The 24,944-nt window shown below is 41.9% G+C and overlaps 1 protein-coding gene across 1 annotated transcript; it reads left to right on the top strand.

The window, feature by feature from the left end:
- Positions 1 to 779: 779 nt before the first annotated feature.
- Positions 780 to 22,728, top strand: C1H2orf73 (chromosome 1 C2orf73 homolog). The gene is made up of 5 exons (XM_042055247.1): positions 780 to 865; positions 2,367 to 2,562; positions 10,939 to 11,092; positions 21,739 to 21,854; positions 22,528 to 22,728. Exons 1-5 carry the CDS (start codon positions 780 to 782, stop codon positions 22,726 to 22,728), a joined length of 753 nt encoding a protein of 250 aa, XP_041911181.1.
- Positions 22,729 to 24,944: the final 2,216 nt, after the last annotated feature.

The raw sequence follows: 24,944 nt of genomic DNA, 5'->3' as shown, positions 1-24,944 counted from the left end.
TCACCACAGCACAAGGGATTGTATTAAAGAGTCACAGCATAAGAAGGTATATTATTCATACATTTGCCTTTTTATATAGTGACCCAGAGTTTCTGCATATTGGATTTAACATTTTCTTAGACTGAATGTATTCCTCTACCTTGTCTTCAAGACCTGATATTCTCTCTTCCACATGGTCCATAAGTTAAGCTTAACTCTGAGCTCTTTGTTAGACTTCTTGAGTTTTTCATGTCGTTTTTATTTAAGCTTGTTATTCTCTTTCATATCTTGAATTGTTTTCATGATTATTCAAGCTGTTTGTGTTTCCTAGACTTCATTCAGGCATTTACTCATGTGTTCTTTGAGTTTGCAATTTTGAAATTATTACCTTGTGCACCAGCCAAGTTGATTTTCTCGGGGATCATTATGCTATGGGTTCTAATCTCTAGAAGAGACATATCATTTTGGTTTTTCATGTTGTTTGTATGTTTGCAATAAGAGCGAGGTATCTGGAATTTAGGCATTGGTGGTATTTCTTGATATGGATATGTGGTTATTCTTGAGTGGGTATTTGAATCTGTTTGTTGTTACCCCAGTTTGCCAGGTTGTACACCAACTCAATGTTTCTTGGTGTTCTGTCTTGGGACCCTGTGTGTCCATGTATAAATGGAATGTCAGAAGTGGCCTCAATTCAGTTAGGCATAGGCACAACTTCTCAGCCTAGGAGAAATTTAAAAGACTCTTGCTGCCGATCTGCGGGTGTCTATGGAGGGCTCATGGGGTTTTTCAGTGGCCCTTGAATGTCAGAGGATGGAGTCACAGTGAAAGTGGAGGCACTCCATGGGGAAAGAGCACAGAATGCCACACCATCCCCAGACAGAGGTGGGTGAGGTTGAATCCAGCCAAAGTCCTAAGCACACTTGACCTATACTGAGGGCGTCCTCTTTCTCCTTGAATATCCTCCTGCTCCCGTAGCCCCTGAATGCAGCTGCTTGCAGACTTATCTCTAGCTCAGTTTGACTTCCTTCTCCTTTTATGCATCTTCCTTATACTGCCAATATTTAAGCTTCTCATTTTTCATCCAGACTCTAATGGTCCTTAAACTTTAAAGAGTTTTTTCTCTCATGATATATGAAATATTTTAAGTATATCTTTAATATTTTTCTTGCAATAATTTTTTGAGATAGTAGCTTTAGCTGGCCTGGATCTTGTTATGTAGACCAGGCTGTCCTTGAACTCACAGAGATCCACCTCTCTCTGCCTGTGCTGGAATAACAGGTACGTGCCACCTTATCTAGTCTAAAAGTATTAGAAGCAAAGAACACTGAGATCAAAATGATTGTTTCACCTGCACAGTGGTATTTTCTCAAAAGTAGAAAGACATTTGGTGATATGTTTGCCAAATAAGCTTTTAAAATTAAGCCATTATCCTTGTCCAGATGCTTGAACTATCTAAGCATAAACCATGAAAGACAGCTCTTAACAGAAACTTTTTAGCTTCATCTATCTATCTATAATCTATCTCTCTATCGTCTATCTACCTATCTATCATCTATCATCCAACTATCCATTATCTCTCAATAATTATCTCTCAATCTATCATCTATCTACCTATCATCTATCAATCATCTATATATTGCTCAGTCATTTATCACTCTATAGTCTATCATTTATCTATCTATCTATCATCCAGCTATCTGTCTGTCCATCTGTCTTGTGTGTGGTATATATATATATGTTGGGTGGGTTAAATGTGCCAATGTGGGATTGGAAGTCAGAGAAGGATGCTGGTGTGCTCGTTCTACCATTCTCTGCCTTATTGCTTGAGAAAATTCTCTCACTGAATTTGGATATAGAGTGACTTCCAGCAAGCCCCGATGATCCTCCCATCTCTACCTTCCACAGCCTGAGGGCTGCAGAAGCTTGCGTACTCTTTTTACATGCATGCTGAGACTTGAACTCAGGTATGTGTAAGGCAAATGCTCCTACCTGCTCCTGCCCATTCAGCTGTCACCCCAGTCCAATAATAAAGCTTTTAAAGGTGTGTTCAGATTAGCATGTAACCTACCTCCATGCATGAATACTCCAAACATGACCTATAAGCACAATCAAGTCAGTACTCTACTCCGAGAAAATGAGAGTTTGCTCACTATACTAGTATGCCCTGTGAATAATCACTATTAACTAGATCCCTTTATTCCCTACATGGTTTAGAGTGAGAAGATACTCCCATGTCAAATTTTAATAGCATAGCCTATCAAAACCATTAATAAAACCTAAATTGTCTTCACTAATGCTTGAGACGTAGATTTTATCTCCCTTAATTATTTGTAACTAATGAGATGCTTATTGTGATAAATAATTTACTACTTGATTATGTTTTTCAGACAGCATAAACTAGAAGATGCTGGTATAGCAGACATAACTGAAAAAAAACAAGAAATCAAACCTGGAAAAAGCACACAACACTCAAAACCGTGTGTGGACAGAAGACGTGTCAGCTATGCTAAATTCATTAACACGAATGCAAGGACTTACAATGAGCCAGTTCCCTACATTGACAGTAAAGGGCCGGCAAAGCAGGTTGGACAGACGTTTGCTGTGTACCGATAGAGTTAGACTCGAAAGCTGCTTTGCAGGACAGTTTGATCCCAGTCTATTTGAAGGACATGACACATCGCAGCATAGTGCTGTTATAACCAGGGGTTAAAGCAGCAGCCTTGAGCCCTTCCGGCAGAGATTATTTGTGTATCTGGGAAGAATTCGAGCAGTCACGTTTCGAGAGCATCACACTGTAGCCCTCGGTGCTCCTCGAGCGCTGCTGAAAGGCGTTCCTTAGGGTCGTGCTTGTGACGTGTGCTAACACAGCACTCCCCTGCTATTCGGAAATCCAGACTTCCTACAAGAGTGCCTTCCACTTACTGGATGCACACGTTAGCTGACAGGCGTTCACCATCCTGTAATCATGTCTTCTCCTTGTGTACCTGTATGGGGCTTTTTTCCAGCTTTGTGGTGTCACAAAGTAAACATTTTAGAAAAAAACTGCTAGGAATAAGCTCAATTTTATGTAAAGTATATTCTTTAATCTCTACAACAACTTCTACGAGGCATTATTGAAAACGTTTTACAGATGATACTCCAGTGTGTTACAAAGCCAGCAGCAGTCTTTGTGGCCCAGGACTACTGGCCAAGCCAAGCGCCTCTCACTCTCTATACTCTAGGTACATTATTTTTTAAGTCGGGGTTGTTGAAGGGCAGTTTGTTGTATTTGTCTCCTATTGCTGTGGTTATCAATTACAAGCCTCAATACCGGCTTTAGGCACGCGGATCTACTTTCAGGCAGTCCTGAGTTTGGAAGTCCCAAGTCAGTCAGTCTCACTGGCTCCCTGTAGGGCTCCGAAGGGAGACTCTGTTCCTTGCCTTCCCCAGCGTGGAGAGGCTGCCTTTATACCTCGGCTCACGGCACCTGCCTCTTCAGAGCCATCAGCATCGCAGCCAAGCCTGTCCTCCTGAAGGCCACCCCACCTTCGTCTTTTTAGGACCTGTGGGATAACTGTGGTCCATCCAATACTCCAGAGTAGTCCTACATCTCAAAACCCCTGCCGGCAGCGAGTGCCCTTTGCAGTGCGAGGCAACTGCTCACATGTTCAGAGATTCAGCCAGGAGTGGAATTGGCTGATCAGAGGAATACTTTTCTAATCACGTGCTTACACTGTAGATCTCATCCACTCTAATATGTAAGACATGTTACATACTACATGTACAGTTTGTGGTTTAAAAATAATCATCCCAGAAAAAAAAAAGCAGTTCCAGTTTGTCCACACGCGCCATTCTCGCTCATCCACCCTCCCTCTGCCACTCTGTGCTTTCCGACTCTGGGCAAATAAGCTTCGACTTCCTTATCTGTAGAGCAAAGATAGCAATTATCTCTTCTAGTAGGAGGCTGCCCAGACTCCCGAAATAATCGCACAGAAACTATATATTTAAATCACTGGTTGGCCAATCACTTAAGTGTATTGCTAGCTAGCTCTTACATCTGGTATTAACCCATTTGTTCTGCTCTGCGCAGGCCCATGACAGTTTCTTTATTAACCAATGGTAGTCACAGCATACAGAGGGGAATCCCATATCAATCTCTCAGAGGGATTTTGTGAGGATTTGTTGTATGAAAAACATTTCCTGGGGATGCACACAGACACACATCTTCTGGCTCCGGACAGGGAACCCGTGACAGACCAAAGTGCAGATACCACCAAAGTCTGACTTAGGGAACCAATGCGTTTTACTGGGGTTGCTTCCAGGAGTGTAGGTGACAGGTTATTTCCTGGAGCAGAAATGTCACAAAGACAGCTTTGTCTGCAGGGTCCACCCCAGTATGGCTCACAGCTCCTAAAGCCAGGAAACATGGAGCACACTGTGTAGCCTGCAGGCAGCTTAGCAGGTTGGAGAGAGTCCTGTCCGGGTGACTCTGGTTAAACCCTCTTCCAGGCAGCTCGGCTGGTTTCTGCTTCCTCCAGGCAACTGGTCTGGTCTGCGTCATTTTTTTTTTTTTCCAACTCGGTTTCCTTCCTTCTGAGAGGGACTCTTAGCTGTCTTTATTACTTACACTAGGGAGAGGCCTAGTCAATGCAGTCAGTTTCAGAGACTTTCTGAAGCCATTTTGAGTTATTTATCTTCCCGTTTAAAGAGCTTCCTATAGGATGGAATGTTTGACTCTGTGAGGAAACTGCTACGCAACAGTTAAAGTCGACACTTTGGTTAAGCCCCTTTCTGGATGCTGGGATTCAGCAGTGAGCCAAAGAAATGAGGGAAATGCTCTGACCTTGGGCTGCTTATACTCTAACGGAGGAATGAGCCGTAGTAAACTAACTAGGATGCTGGGTGCGGTGGGCTGGCAAGAGAGACAGAAGGCCTGCTGGCGGGAGAAGTGCAATTGTGTTTCTCTTTTAATTTTATTATTCTCTCTCTCTCTCTCTCTCTCTCTCTCTCTCTCTCTCTCTCTCTCTCTCTCTCTCTCTCTCTCTCTCTCTGTGTGTGTGTGTGTGTGTGTGTGTGTGTGTGTGTGTGTGTGACTTACAAGAGTCTATTTTCTTCTTCCATTGAGTCCTATGGGAGCAACCTCAGGTCATCAGACTTAGTGGCAGGCGCCTTTCCTGCTGAGCCATCTTGTTGGCCCAGAGCTGTGTTTTTAAATAGGTGATCAGAAAATGTCTCAAAAAGGTTTTTAGTGAGGAAGTGGCCACATATAGACCATCCGTGATACACAAAGGAAGCCTAGACTAAGCAACTGTCCTTAGTGGCGGAGTCTGATCTGCACAATCCTGGGGCTGTGGGGCCGACTGTATCCCATGGACAGCTGCTTTCTGTAGTAGGAGCCCTAGCAGTGTTGAGTCACAGAAGTTCATCGTCTCCACTGATGAGTGAGAATACTGCACTTTCCCATGTATGTGTTTTCCAGCAGGCCATTTGTGGAAGGAAGTGTGCCATCTGAGTGGTCTCAGACACCTCACCTTGTTCCACGCCTTCCTCCTCTCTGGCTAGGTGGAGTTCTGCTCTTACATCATACGTAAATGGAAACTGTCTGGGGAACCCTCCATACTGAGACCATCTACTGTTCCTATGTTAACAGGGACTGAGTGCTAGCTCAGCATTAACTCTAACTCACCCCCCCCACACACCCCACACACCCACACACCCACACACGCACCCCCAATCCCCCTCCCCACACACACACACAGTGGAGACACCAAGGGAACAAAGCTGGGTCAGAAAATAGAAAGAAAAGAGAAGCTTGAAAAACGAATCTCAAATAATTTACTCTAGCCTGCAGGTACTGTGGAGAACCCCACAGATGTTAGGGTGGGCATCAGCATAGCTAGCTGGCAAGCGCAGTAGAGTCACTGTTTGTTTGTGCTACTGGTAAGAACTGGGCAAAGCAAGTCTGAAATGGAGCCAAGCAAAGAGAGAGAGAGAGGCATTACAGGTAAAGAGGGACTGGCTACACAGGGAAGGGAATGTTCATGTTTCAAAACAAAAACAAAAGCAACAATGAACTTGCGAATGCCCCAATTTCCAAGAACTTAAAAATACTCATTTTTATTTCACAAGTATGTAAACTTCGTTCTTTCATTCAAGATGACATTTCTTTTTCAATGTAGTGCAATTAAAATATAGTAATGCTTACTTTAAAATAAAATCAAGCTGCCTAAATATTTTAACTGCTATCTAATGGTATGGTAGAACACTTAGAGCTCAGCACTGACTGCTTGATTGTATGTTTGACCAGTTAGTTTGGTAGGACCCTGATGTAGGGTAGTGTCTCCCTATGTAGATAGCCCAAGCGTTGAACCTGAAATCCTCCTGCCTCAGACTCCTGAGTGCTGGTTTACAGCTGTGTGTTACCACACCTGGCATTTAGTTTTATTGGTTTACAAGACTTTTAAAAGAAAGGATTTCGTGTGTGTGTGTGTGTGTGTGTGTGTGTGTGTAATTTCTACCTAAAGACATAAAATTATGGGTTCTAAAAGGAGGGAAACTGGTTTGCTGCTGCTGTTTGTTTTGCTTTTTCTTTAAAGCTACTCTAACAACGGGAAAACTCTATTTTTAATTTCTAAACATTGGCACTTTCAGGCAGACTGCACTGGCTTGCTGTTCCCCCAAAGTGTAGTTTTCAGAACACTAGTTCTTGCCTGAAAAGAAAAATACTTTTCCAAAGTGAAGTCAAAGGTTTATTTTTAATACCCTTTTCAGAGAGTCATAGTTCTCACTCGTAAATAAAAGTTCTGAGAAATCCTGTGATAAGCGTGTTTGAATTTGCTTGAAAATGCTCACCCTTTCCCAGATAGTCTTATCTATGGGAGCTCCTTCTGTGTAACACCTATTAATAAATACCTCAGAGAACTGGCGTTCCACAGAACACAACTTAGAAGCGACTGTTACAGGAGACGTTAAGAGTTGCTTTTAAAAAGCTATTTTTCCACCTCCCTGGTATCTACTGTTTGAGAAGATTGTAACTTCTATGACCTTGGCTGCATAGTGTTTGTGATAAAACTTCCATTTTTTAAAGACACAGAGTTCTATAATTAAATTCCATGGTCTCTGTAAGGTTGTGTCAGAAATCCATATCTTTAAGAATTCTCAGAATATGATGGTGGTGGTGGTGGTGGTGGTGATGGTGATGGTGGTGGTGGCAATGGTGGCGGCAGTGGTGGTGGTAATGGTGGTGATGGTGATGGAGGTGGTGGAGGTGGTTTTGTTGTTTCAGACAGGAAATTACTGTGTAGCTCTGGCAGGCTGCCTGGCTGGCTGGCCATGAACTCACAGAGATCTGCTCTGCCTCCCAAGTGCTGGGATTAAAGGTGTGTGTGTCACAACAACCTGCCCTACCTGGCTCTGTCACCACCTGTGGTCTTAGCCAAGCAGCCACTGCTGCAACTATGATTCTAGGCCTACAACCTCTTGCATTCACTGAACTAGTTTCTCTAGGATGTTCTTCTTGCGTTTACCACTTATTGTCTGAGGAATATCCCATGATTTACCAACGGAATGGAAGATAGCAATGTTTATGAAAACATACCTGAAAGCTTGCAGATAATATGTAATATATATCAACATAGTATTTATAATAGTAATCTCCTTGAGCTGACTTCTAAATGTGACCATTGGATCCATATGGCAACAATCAAATTTTTCCAGGGTCAGAAGGTTGTAGAGATCTTTACCATCAAGAATATGTCAGTATTTCCCCAAAATGGAGCCCCAGATAATAGCATCCTGGGGCTTAAGAGAGATAGGCCTTAGACTATCTTTTTAACTTCCTGTTAGAGCTCAAAGCTTCAAATGGGGAACAACTCTCTTAGGCAGTGCCTGCTTTACAATCTGTAAAACATAGCCTGCCCTCCAAAGCCTAGACAAATCTATCACGCACTGCAACACTTCCCAGGTACATTTATTTTGCCATAAAATAATAGCCAAAGCCGATCAGTGCAACATTAGAGTGGGTGCGGAACTTTTTCTATTAACCTTTCGCCTGAGAATGAGGTAAAATGGCAGGGAGCCTCTATTTCGTTAATCTCATGGCCTCTTGTGAAAAAACACCTGAATCAAAAGGCATGCACACATGCATAGGTGCATACATGTTCTCATGACCATGCTTTGCAGGTATGGAGAAGAGGGTCCAAAACAGGAAAGTAAAGAGGGTGCCCCGAAGAGAAGCTGCATCTAGTGTCCATCAGTCTTGAAAGCACACCAACTACAGAGTCTTCATTTACCAGTCAGACATTAGGAAAAAGTGTTCATTATTTCCTTTACATCTGTGAAATTAGATGATTTTGATAAAATTCTTAAGGAATTTTACTTGAAGGAGAACTCAAAATCTCTGCTTGCATTATGTTCTAGGGATAAACATGAAGGTCCAGAAATGCCCTGATGGTTCCTTTGTCCAGAGTCAATTTTTCTGTTACCTGAATACTAGAAAAATAAGTTTCTTCCCATCAAAAGTAGATGATATAACTATCTGTCTTATGATCTTTTATAGGAAAACTTCATCGGGGTAGTTACAGTTATAGTTTCAAAGTATGTCTCTTCTAAAATGTATGTAGAAATTTAAATGTCACTGTCAGTGCTGAAGGTGAGACCTAGGCCTCAAAGGTCTCCATGGGTTGACTCTGTTCTGTCATGAAGGGCAATGCTAGCCTTCTCAGCCTCTCTTTCACCTGGCTGCCTTCTTGTACCTTCTTAGGCTCCAGAACTGAAAGCCAATAAATGTATCTACATTATAAAGTACCCCATCCATGGTGGTCTGGCTACACAGACTAAGACCCTTAGTGCATTGAGATGATGTGCGTAACCTGGGTTTATCTGCCTTAGCCTTCTATGTGTTAGGAATAGCACAGAGCTCAGAACTGAGGGCACGTGTCTTCCACGTGTTGGGAATAGCACAGAGCTCAGAACTGAGGGCACATGTCTTCCATGTGTTGGGAATAGCACAGAGCTCAGAATTGAGGGCACATACTAGTCGGCTGACTAGTACTGTATCTGGAGGGGCTTCTTAATCTCTCAGTCCTTTCTCATCTGTAAAGTGATGTACCTGCCTCAGAATTGTGCTGAAAGTCGGTAAAATAAGACATATCTATTCTAGAACTTGGGCATAACAGGCGTTGTCATAATTATGGGATGGAGCAGAAAGCAGGAAATCTGAGACCAGTAGCAAATGACTATTTTTAACCAGATAGTGAGCAGTCACCATCTGTCTGTAATCTGTACTAGAGTTTTCTTGAGGTCTATACTAAGTAGTCTTAACTTCAAACCATGTTTCAGCTCATCCTGGAAATATTGACGTGAGTCGGTTTCAGCCTATTGTCCTGGTTTTCTTAGGCCCCCTGTTTCTGTGAAATGTGTTGACAATTGCCCACCAGTTCATCACTCTTGGCTGCAAGCTGCTGGCCTAAACTGGTACTGATTTAAGAAACTGAGATCTGCTTCCCATGGCCCTGTTCTGTTCTCAATCCTCTGGTATATGTGCATCCCATCTTTCCCGGTCTAAGAACGCCTCCTAACAAACCTTACCTGGAGCTTGTAGTTCCGACTCCGGTCGCAACAGTGCTACCTTCCACATTGTTGTATTTCCTTACTGCTTGTTTCCCACTCCCCACCCCAAATAATATCTTTGTTGTCTTTGGCATTTTCACGATTTTACTTTATTTCTAAACTCTGAACAGTGTGTGTCAAGTTGACCCCATTAGACATTACCCTGAATATGCACTTCTTACACTCACGTGTGTCTTTTTAGAAGCTAAACTGACTTGAGATGGACTCCTGTGCAGCTACATGGGAAGCTAAACTGACTTGATGGACTCCTGTGCAGCTACATGGGATGAACCTAGCAATGCCTCTCCCTTTGTATGGGGGAGGCTTGACGGTCAGAACTAATTATTGCAATCACATATTCATTCCTCTTAAATCATATGGTAGACTTTTTTTTACTATAGACTCATAGCTGAATTTATTGGAGATCATTTCCCTTAGGGCAGTTTTTTTAGTACAAAAATACAGGTTTATGAATTATAAATTGATGTGAGTTGTGTTCAGACTTGTGACATGAGATAGAAGAGAGAGATGAAATAGGATGAACGTCCTACAATAATCATAACAAAATTCCATGATGGCTGTCTTTCACCTTCATATATGTATAACATTATATAGTCTTGTGGGATTTAAAATATATTCCATTATGTGGGATGGGTTATGGACTAACAACTTTGCAAAATATCATTTTAGACAATAAGTTAGAATAGGACATAATTTTTAGACTACACCATGTTTAACATATGTGTGTAGTCTATACATAAAACATAAATATAAGAAATAAAGAAATATAACCACTTTGTTAATTTTTATGACTTTATTACTAAAAGGTAGTGTAATAATTGAGCAGATGGATTTCAGTTAAAATATGCAACTGTTTTTAGATACCATTTCCAAGCTTGTACCTTGTGAAAACATTAACTTCTGTATTTAGAAATCCCTGGAGACATTCTCGGTAGAGTGCTTGCTGTGCTACCATAAACTTGGAGCCCCAAGATGGGCATGCCTGTAATCCCAGCAGTGGGGACAAGGACGGGAAAGGCATGGGAGGGGGAGGCAGATACGGGCAGATCCCTGAAGCTCACCAACTACCCACACAGCAGGATTAGTGAGCACCAGGTTCAGTGGCAGACCCCGTCTCAATAGACAAAATGGGGGTGCAACTCAAGAAGACACCAATGTCATGTGCTTCACATGCATGCACATGCACACATACATTCACGTACACCGCACACAGAAAAAAGCAAATAATCTTTTAATTCTAGACTGATACCTTGTTACATTAAATAACTAGATATTCATAGACTTCAAGCATCAGACGAAAATCTCCATCATCATTTGACAGTGCGTTTCCCCCCTTTTTTTCCTGTGAAGAGAAAATGGTGGTTCCACAGCGAAGTGAAAGAACCTGTCTCCCAGCCGCCTTACGACACCAAGAGCACCCAGAGAAGTGATTTTCAAATGCCAGCTTGCCAGCTGGTTTTGCCGGTCAGACACAGCAGGATGCGAAAGCCTTCTTGTGGAATAGGTAAGGTCAGCCATGGTAAACTTTTATTAAGATGTGTTGGGCACCTCCTGAGAAAATGATCTCTCTACAGGAGCTGAAAATACATGGACTGCCAAGAGAGCCCAGGAAAGGCTCTTAGTCCCTCCCAGGAGACCCCACATCTCCAGACACTGGACGGACATAGTCACACCAGCTTCCAAGTCAGAAACTCTGGAACACTCTGCCCAATTTTGCCACCAAATTCTAAAAGCCGTAACTTGAAATAACATCTAACCCTAAGTGGCAGAATCTCAAAGTGTAATCTGAGCGGTGATGATGGTGGTGTGGAATGTCCCTCCTAAGCTCGTGCGTCTGAACAGATCTTCAGCCAGTGATGTCTCTGTAAAGCCTTCAGAATGTGGAGGCCCCACCCTTTAGGGTAGTCCAACCCAACTTCCTGTTCTCTCTGCAACTCCTGACTATCAATGCAGTGTGACTGGCCAACTTCAAACATCTGCCACCATGCCTTCCCTGCCACCATTCCTTCCCTGCCACCCATGCCTTCCCTGCCACAGTGGGCTCATTCCTCTAGAGCTATAAACCAAAATGAATCCTTTTTCTCTTAAGTCGCTTTATATCAGAGCATTTCAACCCACCAGCAACAACAACAAAAAACAAGATGCTAATTGTTATTGATCTTTATAGATAGTGCTTACAAAAGAAGAGTTAGTTGATTAAATTTTATGAAATGTGAATTTAAAAGTTAAATAAAAAATTAGCCTGTAGAATATCCTTATTCTAAGAATAAGCATAATGATTTCTAAAGCATATTTCTCTGTTTTTTTATCATCTCATTCTTATTTTTAGATCATGTCATGATCGGTACTTAAGATACATAACTTAGGGGCTAGAGAGATGGCTCAGTGGTTAAGAGCACTGACTGCTCTTCCAGAGGACCTGGGTTCAAGTCCTAGCACCCACATGGTAGCTAACAACTGTCTGTAACCCCAAGATCTGACATCCTCACACGGACATACATGTAGCAAAACACCAATGCAAATAAAATAAATAAATTTTAAAAAAATCAACATAGAATTAAAAATACATAACTTAGGAAATACCATTACAGATTATTAAATATTTTTAGATCTAAATAATTTATTTGTCTATCACTATAGCAAACAGAGTCACTTCTTGTTAAAACCATAATGCTAGTAAGAGTAAACAAAGGATTCCTTTTCAAGATCTTTAATGCTCTGACCTCTGTGATTTGGTCTATTTAGCTGAAAATACATAAATTAGACAGACCAAAGGTCACAGCATTAAAAAGTAGAAAATGATCGTATGTATTATGCATAATTCCTAGCTCCAGGGTAGAGGTTTGTGTAAAGGGCTAACTAGTCATCTCTGACCATGGCCTCTCCTTTAGAAAGAAATTTTCTGCTTCTGACTCATGATTTAGAGTGAGTACAGACAGCTCCATTTTCTGCCACCTAAGACTATGGAATAGCAGAGAAATCAGGATAAAGTGAATGGAAGGAAATTTTTATGGAGTGTGTGGGAGAGAGAATAGGAGCCCACTGATGGGTCAGAGACAAAGAAGCCTCTGGAGATGGAACCTCCGGCATGTCAGCAGACACAGAAGAGGACAAGAATCAAGAAAGCAGGAGAGCATCGCTCCAAGTCAGGCTTCTGCCACAGCACCTTCTACGTTGTCTTAATGTTAACTACTAAAGAGCCAGGCAAATGGCGCACACGTCTAATCCCAGGACTCAGAAGTTAGAGGCAGGTGGATCTCTGTGAATTTAAGGCCAGCCTGGTCAGTATAGCAAGTTCTTGGCCAACTGAAACTTATAGTTGAGACTCCATCTCTAAATTAATAAAGAAAGGAATGAAAGGAGGAAGGAAGGAAGGAAGGAAGGGAGGGAGGGAGGGAGGGAGGGAGGGAGGGAGGGAGGGAGGGAGGGAGGGAGGGACGACTAAGAGCTAGAGAGATGGCTCAGCGACTAAAGAACACTTCCTTTTCTTGTAGAGAACCCTAGCTTGGCTTCCAGCATTCACATGCCAGTTCACACCTGTCACTCCACTTCCAGAGGGTCTGATGCCATCTTCTCACTCTGCAGGCTTCTTCATGCACACGGTACACATAAACTCACACAGGCACACACATACATATAAGTACTAGAGAACTCTTTTTTATTAATGAAGACTATTGGAGCCTAGACTTTTAGCCAGACAATAACTATCACACTGGGCGTACTGGAAAATCATTCTGGTCCTTCTATTCTTAATCATAAGTGGACAGCCAAAACACAGAATTATGCCAAGGTAATTTCCCTGTATAAAGACAAGGAAACATTAAGAGCATAAAACAGAACAAAATTCTAAAAAGTATGAGAGAAACCAGGTGGAGAGATGAAGGGGAAGCCCAGCCAATCACCTTGTTTGTAAGGCGTGTCCCCCTTAGGCTAATATTTACTTATAAAATCTTGAGGGTGTGCGGCCCGCCTTCTCTTTGTTTTCCTGCGCTCCTCGTGGGAACCTTGGCTTTTGTAAGTTCCCTTTTCTTTCCTTTATTAAAGCTGAATATTATATATTACAGCTAGTCTGGTTAATCATAACTGCCGATCAACCACGCCCCTTCAGAGAGACCATCAAGAAGTCCAACCTTTCTGGCGCTCTTTTCTGAAAGATATAATATAAATTCTAATTGGTCTTAGTAATAAAAACCCAGAGTCAGATATCACGGCAAAAGCTGAAAGATCAGAGAGACAAAGGAGCCAGGTACACAGCCACCTTTTAACTTGCCAACTTCTCAGCCGGAGCTCCTGTTTCTGTCCTGCTTTATCACTTCCTTTCTCTCCACAGCCATATCATTTCCTGTTTCCTCCTCCCAGGTGCTGGGATTAAAGGTGTGTGTCACCACTGCCTGGTCTCTATGGTTAACTAGTGACTAGCTCCAGACTCTGGTCTCCAGACAAGCTTTGTTAGATCACAAACAAAATATCACCACAGAAAGGAGTAAAATGAAGGAGCAATAATGACTAAAACATAGCATTTATTGAGAACATACTGTTTGTCAGGTACTTTATAGAACTTCCAAACATAAACTCTGATTTTATTCTCAAATTAACGCTATAACGCAGTGGTTCTCAACCTGTGGGGTCACAACTCCTTGGGGTCAAAAGACCCTTTTACAGGGGTCACATATCAGATATTTACATTACAATTTATAACTGTAGCAAAATTACAGTTATGAAGTAGCAACGAAAATAATTTTATGGTTGGGGGGTCACCACAACATGAGGAAATGCATGAAACAGTCACAGCATTGGGAATGTCGAAAAACACTTCTATGTAGTGCAAGGGTGTAGCAATAAAATCAGCATTCTCAGTTTTCAGATAGACAGTATTAAGATTGCAGAATTTTACCTTACCCTTTTAGGGACTTTTGCTGGACCTAAAAATTAAATTAACATGAAGATCAACAAGAGGAAAACACACACATTTTTAAAAGCACGTTTTTGTTTTTGTTTTGTTGTTGTTGTTTTGTTTTGTTTTGTTTTTGGGAACTAGGAGTCTCATAAAGAAATGGAGATCCAGCGACACTGAATTGAGCCCATGTGTCCTGATTTGGACAGAGCTGTAAGATGTAAAGACATACAAAGGACTTGGTTCAGGTTAGCCCACTGGGCGGAGAAGCTGGTAACTGGTAGAGAAGGTCAGGTGCAGATGCCTTCCAGGCCCATTTCCCTGGAGTGAGATGCGATGAGACTTTGCTTCTGGTGGAGAAAGGGCCTCTTTTAGCTGGAATCTCATCTCGTGCTACTTTCTCATGCTGTGATCTTCGATCCAGCTGATCTATGTATGTATCTTCATCTAGACGGACCAAATCACAGAAGTCAGAGCGTTCAAGATCTCTAAAAGGAATCCTTTGTTAATTCTTGTTAGCATTATGGTTTTAATAAAATGTGACTCAGTTTACTATCATGACATTCTTAGGTATAATCATTTTATATCTAAAAATATTTAATAATCTGTGTAAGGAAGCTCAGAATGTTTTCCTTGCATCCACTCATACAGCACTGAGGGTTTCATGGTGCATTTGTCTAAACAGTTTCCCTCACTCTCCTCCCTCTTCCTGTCCTCCCCCGCCAGATTCCATTCTCCCAGAGAGTCCTCACTTTCTGCTTTTAACCATCCCATTACCTTCCCCACTCTTCCCTCAGGAGCTCTCCTTTCACACCCCGCCCCTCTAACTTTATGATCTCGACACATATGTATAGTCTCTCTCTCATGCACATAAACTTTAAATTTGGGTTCCTCACATGAAAGAAAGCATGTGCTGTTTGTCTTTCTCAGTTTTGCTTGCTTCACTTAATTTCTTTCCTATCCATTTTCCTGCAGAGGTCATGGTTTCAGTTTTCTTCATGAATGCATAATATTCCTTTGTGTGTATGTACCACACCTTCATGATGCATTCATCTGTAGATAGCTAGACAGGTTCTATTCCTTCCTGATTATTGCGAATGTGCAGCAATAAACACAGATACACAAATGTCTCTGTGGTGTGCTGACTTAGAGAACTTTGGGTACCCAAGTGTGGTACCACTGGGTCATATGACAGCTCCATTTTTAATTTTCCTGACACCTCCAATCCGATTTCCATATCATCTACTGTTTTTCAGGCTCTATTAATAATCATCAATATATTGGAGCAGCAGATTTCAAGGTGGCACCTTCAGCTAGCACAGAGTTTAAGTAACTTGCTGAAGGCAGATGATTGGCTCAGCTGGTAGCTAGTTCCAGTGTCTGTGCTCAAAGCTAACACTCTGCTCAGCCTCTGAAATGGTAAAGAAATCACTCTATAAAAGGCATTGAAAGGGCACACTGGGTGTAGCTGGATCTGAAAGAAAAAACATAGACCCTTATATCATGAAACAGCAAAACAAATTATGAAGAGAAGATTCTCAAACTTTCCATACAAAAACAAGAAAAATGTGACTATTTAAGAAATGATGCATGTGAAGTCCCCAGCTCATTAGTACATGCTCAGCGAGCTTGTATCTGTAGATTCTCAGGGGAAATCATACCCTAGCAGGTTTAAGTGGCATGGGTACAAGGACACTTTCTGGTGGAATCAGGCATTGAACTTAGTAAAAAAGAAACAAAACTCTCTTTGGCTCTGAAGGGAACAAAAACATTATAATTAGATGATATTGTAGGACTGGCACTAGAACTAAGTAAAACACCATTTGAAGTTCTACTGCTTGTATATTAAAATAATAATAATAATAATAAATGGTGGGTATGTGAGTCATTAGTTATTGTATTGTACTGTTAGGTACTGGATTGGAACTTAGCTTTTAAAACCTATCATATTCTCTCTCTCTCTCTCTCTATCTCTCTGTGTGTGTGTGTGTGTGTGTGTGTATGTGTGTGTGTGTCTTTCTGTCTGTGTTTTGGTCTATCTACCTGTCTCTCCCCCACCCCCTCCCTCTTCAATTGATATTCCTCATTACTAAGTTTATTAATATATCCTAAGGTCTAGCATAGTGATCAAACTCAATAAGTAGTTTGAATAACCAAATGAATATACAGTCAAATGCTAAACTATTGACTATACCTTCTTAGATGAATACTACATATTACTCAATAAACTGAATTCAAATTTAAACTAACAAAGAAAAAGTCCCAACATTGACCTGAAACAATTCCTATGCAGGAATTGCTTTTTTATTAGTGAAAAAAAATTACTGTACTGTACACTTCAGGCTGTGTAAAACTTCAGCTGTGTGCCCGTCTTTTGCAGCATACACACTATGCCAGCGTGTACTGAGGCCAGCGAGAAGCAACCTCCCATCATTCTGTTCCCTCAGCCCACGTCGTTACACCCCATCTCTGGCATTTCAGCAATGTTATCTTGTGCTGACAGTGAAAGTGCCCTTTCCACCACCACACAGCTTCCTGGCTGCCACCCACACTTAGTTCACAAATGGCCGTGCTTCATCATGTCTGAGTCCCTGTAAGATCCAGTCATATTTTGGATTTGTATCATAAAACTTCGTAATTTGGAAAAGTTGATCTACTTGGTGAATTGGTGAAGGGTGGCATTTTTGGTTGAAATAAACCCTTGACTGCTAACCTATGACTTTTTGTATTTTAATGTTCTTTTTGAGTTACAGATTCAGACCCAGTGGTAAAATTACTTGCCTAAGATGGGTTTCAGTTTATTGTTTCTTTTGCTCCAAAGTGTATGCTTTCTGCTGCATTTATTTATTTATTTATTTATTTATTTATTCATTCATTATTTTAAATCTGGCATATGGAGCATCTTAGTTTCTTTTCTGTTGCTGTGAAGAGAAATCATGACTAAAGCAAATTGTAGAAGAAAGAATTTGTCTTAGTTTCAGAAAGTACGCTCATGATCACCACGGTGGCGAGCATGGCAGCAAGCAGGCAGGCATAGTGCTGGAGCAGTAGTGGGGAGCTTATGCAATGAGACAACCACCACAAGCTGAGAGAGAGATAGCTGGAAATGACTTGGGATTTTGAAAACTTGAAGCCAACCCCCAGTGACACACCTCCTCCAACAAGACCACACCCCCTAATTCTTCCCAAACAGTTCCACCAACTGGTCACCAAGTATTCAAATATATAAGGCTATTGGGGATAATTTCATTCAAACTTCTACATGGAGCTGGCGAGATGACTCAGCAATTAAAAGTACTTACTGCTCTAGCAAATGACCTGAGTTCATCTTCTGTATCCTCGCTCTCCTGTGATGTCAGCACATGTGGAATCTGAAACCCTTCTCTGGCATCTGTAGGCACCTGCACACATATGCCCCCCCCACACACACATACACATACATACTCACACACAGACAAACATACACACATATATACACATGCACACTCCTACACACATATCTACACATACACCACACATATACACTCACACTGACACACACACAAACACATACATATACACACACAAATAAAAACAAAATGAAAACATCCAAAATATATCATGAGAACTACAGTTTTTACATTTGTGATATTTTTATGTAGGACTCAAATGAATTCTACTGAAAAGAATGATGTTTTCAAAATATTTGCTGATGTTTCATAAGTAGCCATAAAGAGTTAAGAAATGTTCTCAAGTTAAAACTGCTAAATTACAGCTGGGCGGCAGTGGAACATGCCTTTTTAAGCCCAGCACTCAGGAAGCAGAGGCAGGTAGCACTCTGAGTGCAAGGCCAGCCTGGTCTACAGAGTACTGGGAAAGACAGCAGGAATCAGGGAGCATCTCTGGGGTCAACTAGGAACCGAGTGCAATGGGAACTCCCAGGAATCTGAGGATGACCCTAACTGAGACTCCTAGCAGCGAGAGATACAGAGCCTGAAGCAGCCGTCTCCTGTAACCACATAATCCACTCACATAACCTCTAACCTACAATTTGCCCTGCCTCCAAGATATGTTGGGGTAAAGGTGGCTTGGAAATTATGGGAGTGGCCAACCAATGACTTGAAACCCATACCATGAGAGCGAACCCCTTCCTGATACTGCCTGAAAGACCAGGACCCAGAGTCTGGACAGCTCATAGACTAGAACCAAAGATGACTGGAAAAAAGAAGGGGAAAAGTCAATGAAATGATTTCTACTGATAGTCTGCTATACTCATAGATCATTGCCCAGCCCAGTTGTCATCCGAGAGGCCTCACCTATCAGCCACTGGAAACAAATGCAGAGACCCACAGTCAGTCACTAGACAGAGCTGCGGGAATCCTGTGGAAGAGGGGGAGGAAGGGTTATGGGAGCCAGAGAGGTCAAGGACACCACAGGAAAAATACACAGAGCCAACTGGCCTGGACTCATGGAGGCTCATGCAGATGGAACTGTCAGCCAAAAGTCTTGCATGGGACTGATCTGGGCCCTCTGCACCTGTGTTGCAGTTGTGTGTATTCGTCCTCTGCGAGGCTCCTGGCAGAAGCAGTGGGAGCCTAGTCTCGCTGTAACTTACATCCCACGGCTGACTGGTGTGATCTGGAAGGCCTGCACTTTCCTGAAGGAAAAGGAAAGGGATTTGTTGGGGGGAAGCTGGAGAGGGGGACTGGGAGGAAAAGAGGGAAGGAGTGGAAACTGATTTACCTGGGAAAAATTAATTGATTAATAAAAAATTTAAAGATGTAATTAAAAAAGAATGAAGCAAGTCTTTTAAAATGTATCTTTTCCTCAGAATTTACAATGAATGGGCTTCCAAAGCTACACTGAACACTAGAAACTGGAGGTGAGGGAGAAAAAAATGGGGAAAGGAAAAGTGTGTAGAATGTTTTTAGCCAAGAGATAAATTATAAACCTAATTAAATCAATCTGTTTTCTAAGTCTATATTTATATATTTAATCCACATTAGGTAGAGAACATTATTCAGTTTACTTTCTTATGAGAAAATTATAAAACAGTAAACCGAGTCCTTGAAGAAGAAAAAAAAAGAAAAATATGGGATTATCTTGATTGTATTAGTGAATGTGGGAGTCAGCCCATAGTGGGTAGCATTTTCCGGGCATGGGTCAAGGGCCGCGTAGGAGTGAAACGTGTGAGCTAAATGCCAGAAGCTGATGGAATTCATTTCTCTCTGCTCTGGGCTGTGGGATGCGAGATGATCCAGTCTTCCGTCACTGCCACCTCGACCTCTCCGAGATAACGGACTGTAACCTGGGACAGGAAATAAAAGTTCCTTTTGTTCAGGGTATCTTAGCAGAGTAACAGAAATGAAACTGCAATACAAATTAGGTACATTTTAGAAGAGAGGAAAGTGAACCCCAGTAAAGCTAGGTGGGCTGCCCCCCAGTTGCACACGCTCAGGATATGTGGTAGAGGCTGAATCTGAAGACGTGCCTGAACTCTACCACGGCTCGTGCACTGGCTTCTCACTAAGTCACTATTTAGTTCTAAGATGCAGAGGTACTGGGCTTTATCTAAGAAGCTGTCACTTGCTGAGATTAGTGAAAGCTTCGATGCTCGGAGAGTGAAAACACGGTATTCATAAGGAGACAGTCTTTTTTCAATATGCAAGAAAAATATAAATTATGTCATTTCCTCAGCGCTGCAGCTCTGATGTTGCTGGCACCTGCTCCTCTTGGTGTGCTCACAAGTCCTCGGAAACTGAGTGCTAATTAGAAACCAAGGAAATATTATCTATCACTTATATCCTATATGCATTCTCCATTCTTATTTATTCGCCCAAATTAGACTATGTTCATTCGCTTGTTTTAGATAGGGTTTTATTACATCACTTTTGCTAACCTGGAACTTGCCATGTAGACCAGGCTAGCCTCATATTCACTGGGCTACACACCTGCCTCTGCCTCCTGGGTGTTAACACCAAAGATTGCACCACCACGTTAGGCAACAGTCTGTCACACTGGGAAGAACCATGAGTGATTTTACTTAGTTCTGTTTTGTTTGAGACTGAGTTTCACTGAGTATCCAAGGCTGGCCTTAAACTCATCATACAGCCCAGGCTGGCCTCAAACTTGTGGTATTCCTCCTGCCTAGGTGCTGCGATTGAAGCATATTCCACCACTTCCAGTGTAAAAGTATGGGCTGTAAAGATTACATTTTGTTACACTTTAATGGTTTATATACATAAGGTGCATAATTTGAATGCTATAAAATATATGATCAAAATTCAATCCACCCCTCTCTACCTTTCCTCGATCACACAATTCTTCCCTACTGGAGCCACCAGAATCAGTTTCTTATGCACTATTCCATAGATGTTCCAGGGATATGCGAATTCTTACATCCACGTCTATATTTGTTAAAAAGAGAGAATCAAAAGTGTTTCCTTTGGCAGGATTCACTCAACTCTTTTATCGTTAGTAGCAGGTGGACATTGCAAACGAGTGGAACCTCTATTACTGGGTTCAAGAGTAAAGGATTTCTGCTCAGCAATGCCAGCCATCCTGAGTGTCCCCGTGGCATCAGCACGGAATGCTTTGGGCATCGTCGTAATTACTTAGCCACGACCACACGTTCAGCGGAAAATCTTTCGTACCCTTCCTAGTTGTCAGAAACAATTTGGCAAACAACTTTGTTTTCGCTAAGGCATATTGGTGTCTGTTTAAAAGCATATCTAACAGGAGCTGAAGAAATGGCTTAGTGCTTAAGAGCACTGGCTGCTCTTCCAGACGACCTGGGCTTTATTCTCAGCACTGCACAGTGACTCCCAACCTTCTGTAACTCCAGTCCTCGGAGATCTGACACCCTCCTCCAGCTTTTGAAAGAATCAGGTACACGTGTGCATATACATACATGCAGGGAAAATACTCAGCCACATAAGATAAAAATAAAATTTTTATCAATTCCATGTGTGAAACTAATTTTTTATTTAGATAGTTTCATTCAGAATAAATTCTGAATCCATATTATTATAGCTATGGTTAGATAACTTAAGCAATTTCTGTTGACCTTTGTTTGGAACCTATTATGTAGAGCAGGCTATCCTGAAACTCACAGGACTGCTTGCCTTTGCCTCCCAAGCACCAGGACTGAAGGAATCTTCCACATGCCTGGCATTTTTTGACAGTTTCATAAAGGATAAATATCACAATATTTATATTTCCATATTCAAATCTAATTATCGTACTGATTTCTCTGAAATACCTCTCATCTTTCCTAGTTCCGCTTACGTGCCTGGATTCGTCAGGAGAACAGGAAAACAATTTCATAGAATACATTTCCTTTATACATCAATATGATTCCAGGAAAAGTCCCAATGAGCCCATCCGGGGAAAGGTGAGGCAATGCTCAGAACTAAGCATTTAATGCGATACAGAACAGACGTACAGGAGAACTTTTCGGTCATATTTGTCTTTCTAATCGTTTATCTAAACAAAGGTAGTCATCAGCAGGTTAGACTCAGCGTGTAAAGAACAAGGATGGTGTCATGGTTTTGAACCATAGAGCCTTTGGTATATTTACTGAGAGCACTGGTTTAAAGTGATAGCAATAAAATTTTAGATGTTCTCATAAGCAGAACAGAATTGAAGACTCGCTGCTGGAAAGTCTAATGATACAGATGTTTGTTTTCATAGTTCATTGTAAGGAATCCATTCGGACATTTGGACACAATCATCAAGTCTATGGATTATAGTTTCATTTGCAGCCATAGCAACCTACGAAGCAAAAAATAAAATTCCATGCAAATAGTTGCATTTGTACAAGTAGCGATGATCAGAAAGCACAGACGCTTTGGTGACTGTCTGCTTTTTACTTCTCCACTCTGTCTATTTTCCCTTGTTTACAAGGCTCACCGAAACTTCTGGTGGTGTCTTTAGATTTGGACTGAAGTGACAGTCAGTGGAGAAGCAGACAAAGGCTTTCCTTCATAACCAGAACTTGAACTCCCCACACAGGCAGCTCCAGTTCATGATTCTCTGGATAATGTCATCTTTGTTTTCTTTTCCAGAGACACGGAACCTTTGTGCAGAGAGAGATAAAGCCACGGGCTCTGCCGATAGTTCCCAAGGGACCAGAGGTATTACGGAACGCTCTAGGGTCATGTTCATCACAACAGCCCCCTAAACCAGATAAAGGAAACTCATCAGGAGACAGAATGACCTCGCCAGGCCCACACCGGCAAAATTCCCAAGAACTGCTGCAGACTTAGATCCGCTTGTGAGAAACAGAAGGCAGCCCAGGCTGGCAGGTCCAGCGCCTGGTGTGGGTGAGGACCACAGGCACACTGTAGGGCGGGCTCTTCTCACCAGGCACGGGCCCTTGAACCCACTAATAATAAAGCCAGGTTAAGTGAGGACAAACTCCGGTGTTCAGATAAAAGCGTCATCTCCGGAATATAGGCAGATTTCCCCAATGTCGTGTAGGCACGTTGACACTGGTGTTGCTGTGACCAGGAACCTCGGAACACAGAGTTTACATAAATAGGGGAACGATTAAATAATCCACCCCAATTTTACGTGGCCCCAATGAGTGATAGATCATGAAACAGTCTATCTGTCTCTTTTATAAACAAAACAACTTAACAGAAAAACAGACTCTCAAAGGAGAGGCCCAGTTCCCTTCATCATTAGTCACAGCCCTAGAGTCACACTGGTTGGGATGTTGACTGTACTTCATGAAAGTTGTGTGGCCTTGCGTAAGTTATTTAACCTCTGTATTAGTAGGGGTTTCTGTTGCTACAATGAAACACCATGACCAAAATGTAAACTGGGGAGAAAAGGGTTTATTTGACTTCACACTTCAGCATTGCCATTCATCACTGAAGGGATTCAGGACAGGAACTCAAACAGGGCAGGATCCTGGAGGCAGGAGCTGATGTGATGGAGGGGTGCTGCTTACTGGCTTGCTCCTCATAGCTTACTCAGCCTGCTTTCTCATGGAATCCAGGACCAGCTGCCCAGGGATGGCACCACCCACCATGGGCTGGGCCTTCCCCTATTGATCATTAAATGAGAAAATGCCTTACAGCTGGACCTCAAGAAGGCATTTCCTCAGCTGAGGCTCCTTCCTCTGATGACTCTAGGTTGTGTCATATTGACACTCAAAACCAGCCAGTACAGCCTCTTTAGATTTCATAAAGTTATTGAGCATGAGATTGTACACACTGATCAATAAATGGTCATTGTAATGTCATTGTTACTATTTCTACTCTCAGACCTCCTCTATACACAACTGAGAATGTGAAAACCAAAAGCATTCATCAGTACAGTCACACACACAAACACAAATCAAAGACTCATGAGTACTTAGGAGATGAAACACCTCCTAAATTCTTTTGACCGCATTATATGTCACACTAGCTTGGTTTAGATGATTTGGTAAAAATTGCTTCTATGACTCTTCTGATTTGTCATGTTGGATGTGCCATGATATACACTTGGAGAATTAGGTGGAAGTGTTGTATTGTGTACGAGCAGAAGCACATGATATACACATGGAGAATTAGGTGGAAGTGTTGTATTGTGTACTAGCAGAAGCACGCGAATTTTCCTCTGATTTAACAACAGCTGTCTTTTCTCCTCCACCTCATCCCCACTAAGGGAATTTTAATAAACTACAAAGAGTCATGCTTGTGTGTTGGGGATTTCTGCCTCTTATGTCGTGGTGGATACCGTTTTGATGCCAAAATTCAGTATAAAATCAACAACCAAATATAGATAAAAAAATAAAGGGGAGAACTCCTGTGTTCCAAAATAGGAAAGGTGCTTGTTTCTGCACCAGTGTGTAATCTGACAATGTTGTCAAAATACACACATTGCCATATAGTCGGGGTGAAGCTGACTGCATTAGTATCTGTTAGTCAAATCATCCTCAGATCCTACCTGTTTTATGAGTTCTAATTGCTATTAATAATAAAAACCCAGAGACAGATATTTGGGGGTGAAAGCTGAAAGATCAGAGAAGCAGAGCAGCCTGCCACTAGAGAACTAACCTCTACAACTCTCAGCCCCCAAAGAGACCACACTCCCCTCTCCGCCAGCCATATCATTTCCTGTCTGTCTGTATGGACCTCCAGACCCTATGGTTAACTAAAGGCTAGCCCCTCCCTGTGATCTGTAGGCAAGTTTTATTTGTAGAGCACAAGCAAACAATCACCACACCTACCTGCGTATCTTAGCTCTCTTCCAAAGCTAGGCTGTAGTACTGAAACAGACTGTACTGATGATAGTCTAGGAATCTCATAATTGAAAAAGAAGCATGCACCCAAGTGTAAGTTAGCCAAGCAAGAAGTATAGGTAAGGCAGCCAAACTGAGAATGCTGGGAGAAAGAAGAGCTGAGTCAGGAGTTACCAGCCAGATGAAGTAGAAGCAGGTGATGACCATGCCATGCTAATAAAGGTACCACCATATTGCAGAGTGTAAATA

This window comes from Arvicola amphibius, chromosome 1 (assembly GCF_903992535.2).
Source record: "Arvicola amphibius chromosome 1, mArvAmp1.2, whole genome shotgun sequence".
Taxonomy (NCBI): Eukaryota; Metazoa; Chordata; class Mammalia; order Rodentia; family Cricetidae; genus Arvicola; species Arvicola amphibius.
The sequence above is the reverse complement of the archived record's forward strand: the minus strand, read 5'-3'. Positions and strand labels throughout refer to the sequence as shown.

What these genes read in the sequence shown, in the direction of transcription:
- C1H2orf73 (XM_042055247.1), top strand. Translation starts at nt 780, where the DNA reads ATGTCAGAGGATGGAGTCACAGTGAAAGTGGAGGCACTCCATGGGGAA. An exon ending in CCATCCCCAGACAGAGGTGG is followed by an intron (nt 866 to 2,366) that starts GTGAGGTTGAAT and finishes TATGTTTTTCAG; the next exon opens with ACAGCATAAACTAGAAGATG. An exon ending in AAAGCCTTCTTGTGGAATAG is followed by an intron (nt 11,093 to 21,738) that starts GTAAGGTCAGCC and finishes CATCTTTCCTAG; the next exon opens with TTCCGCTTACGTGCCTGGAT.